Raw genomic sequence first — 598 nt, forward strand, 5'->3', positions numbered from 1 at the left:
TGTGTAAAGACAATAAAGTAAACTCACAGTCAGCTTTGGGTTAAGAAGGATGAAAGTGCAAATCATTTGCCTATAAACTTAATTTAATGACACAACAAATCAAACAATGTCCCTCATAATCTTACAGAATAGAAAAAGAAGTAGATGCCAACTCAGCTGAGGCAAAAGCTGCAACTTTAACTCCTGAGAGCAGTACAACAGTTGACAAGAAAGCTTCACCAGGTGGAGGTAAGCATTTTTTCTGTCTGTATATATTTCTATTTACATGTCAAATGTACATCTATATGTCATTACCCACAGTAGATGCATTTAGATCATTGCTTCCCAAAGTGGGTGGTGAATAGATCTTGGGGGGGGAGGTGAGGCAAAAGGGGGTGGTAGGGGGTGACAGGGTGGCATTAGCAGCAGTTGATAACTTCCATTAACAATGACTATGGTACCATTATTAACTGAGAGATGTTCTTTTACCCTTCCATATTGCTAAAACTGCTAGATAAATTATTTAATAAATTAGGTTTTATTTGTGAAGTTCATCTTTAATCATGTTGTATTCAATTTGAAGCATACCACGAGAAAAAAAGTCTGTTCATATGTGTGT

General features: G+C 36.5%; 1 protein-coding gene across 1 annotated transcript in view; it reads left to right on the top strand.

Moving 5' to 3' along the window:
* LOC119587127 (craniofacial development protein 1-like) overlaps nucleotides 1–598 on the top strand; it is a gene marked incomplete in the record, with an annotated part of 8,795 nt that overhangs the window by 3,513 nt on the left and 4,684 nt on the right. The window contains 1 exon segment of the mRNA XM_037935878.1: nucleotides 128–228. Coding sequence (XP_037791806.1) covers nucleotides 128–228 — 101 coding nt within the window.

This window comes from Penaeus monodon, chromosome 22 (assembly GCF_015228065.2).
Source record: "Penaeus monodon isolate SGIC_2016 chromosome 22, NSTDA_Pmon_1, whole genome shotgun sequence".
In the NCBI taxonomy this organism is placed as follows: domain Eukaryota; kingdom Metazoa; phylum Arthropoda; class Malacostraca; order Decapoda; family Penaeidae; genus Penaeus; species Penaeus monodon.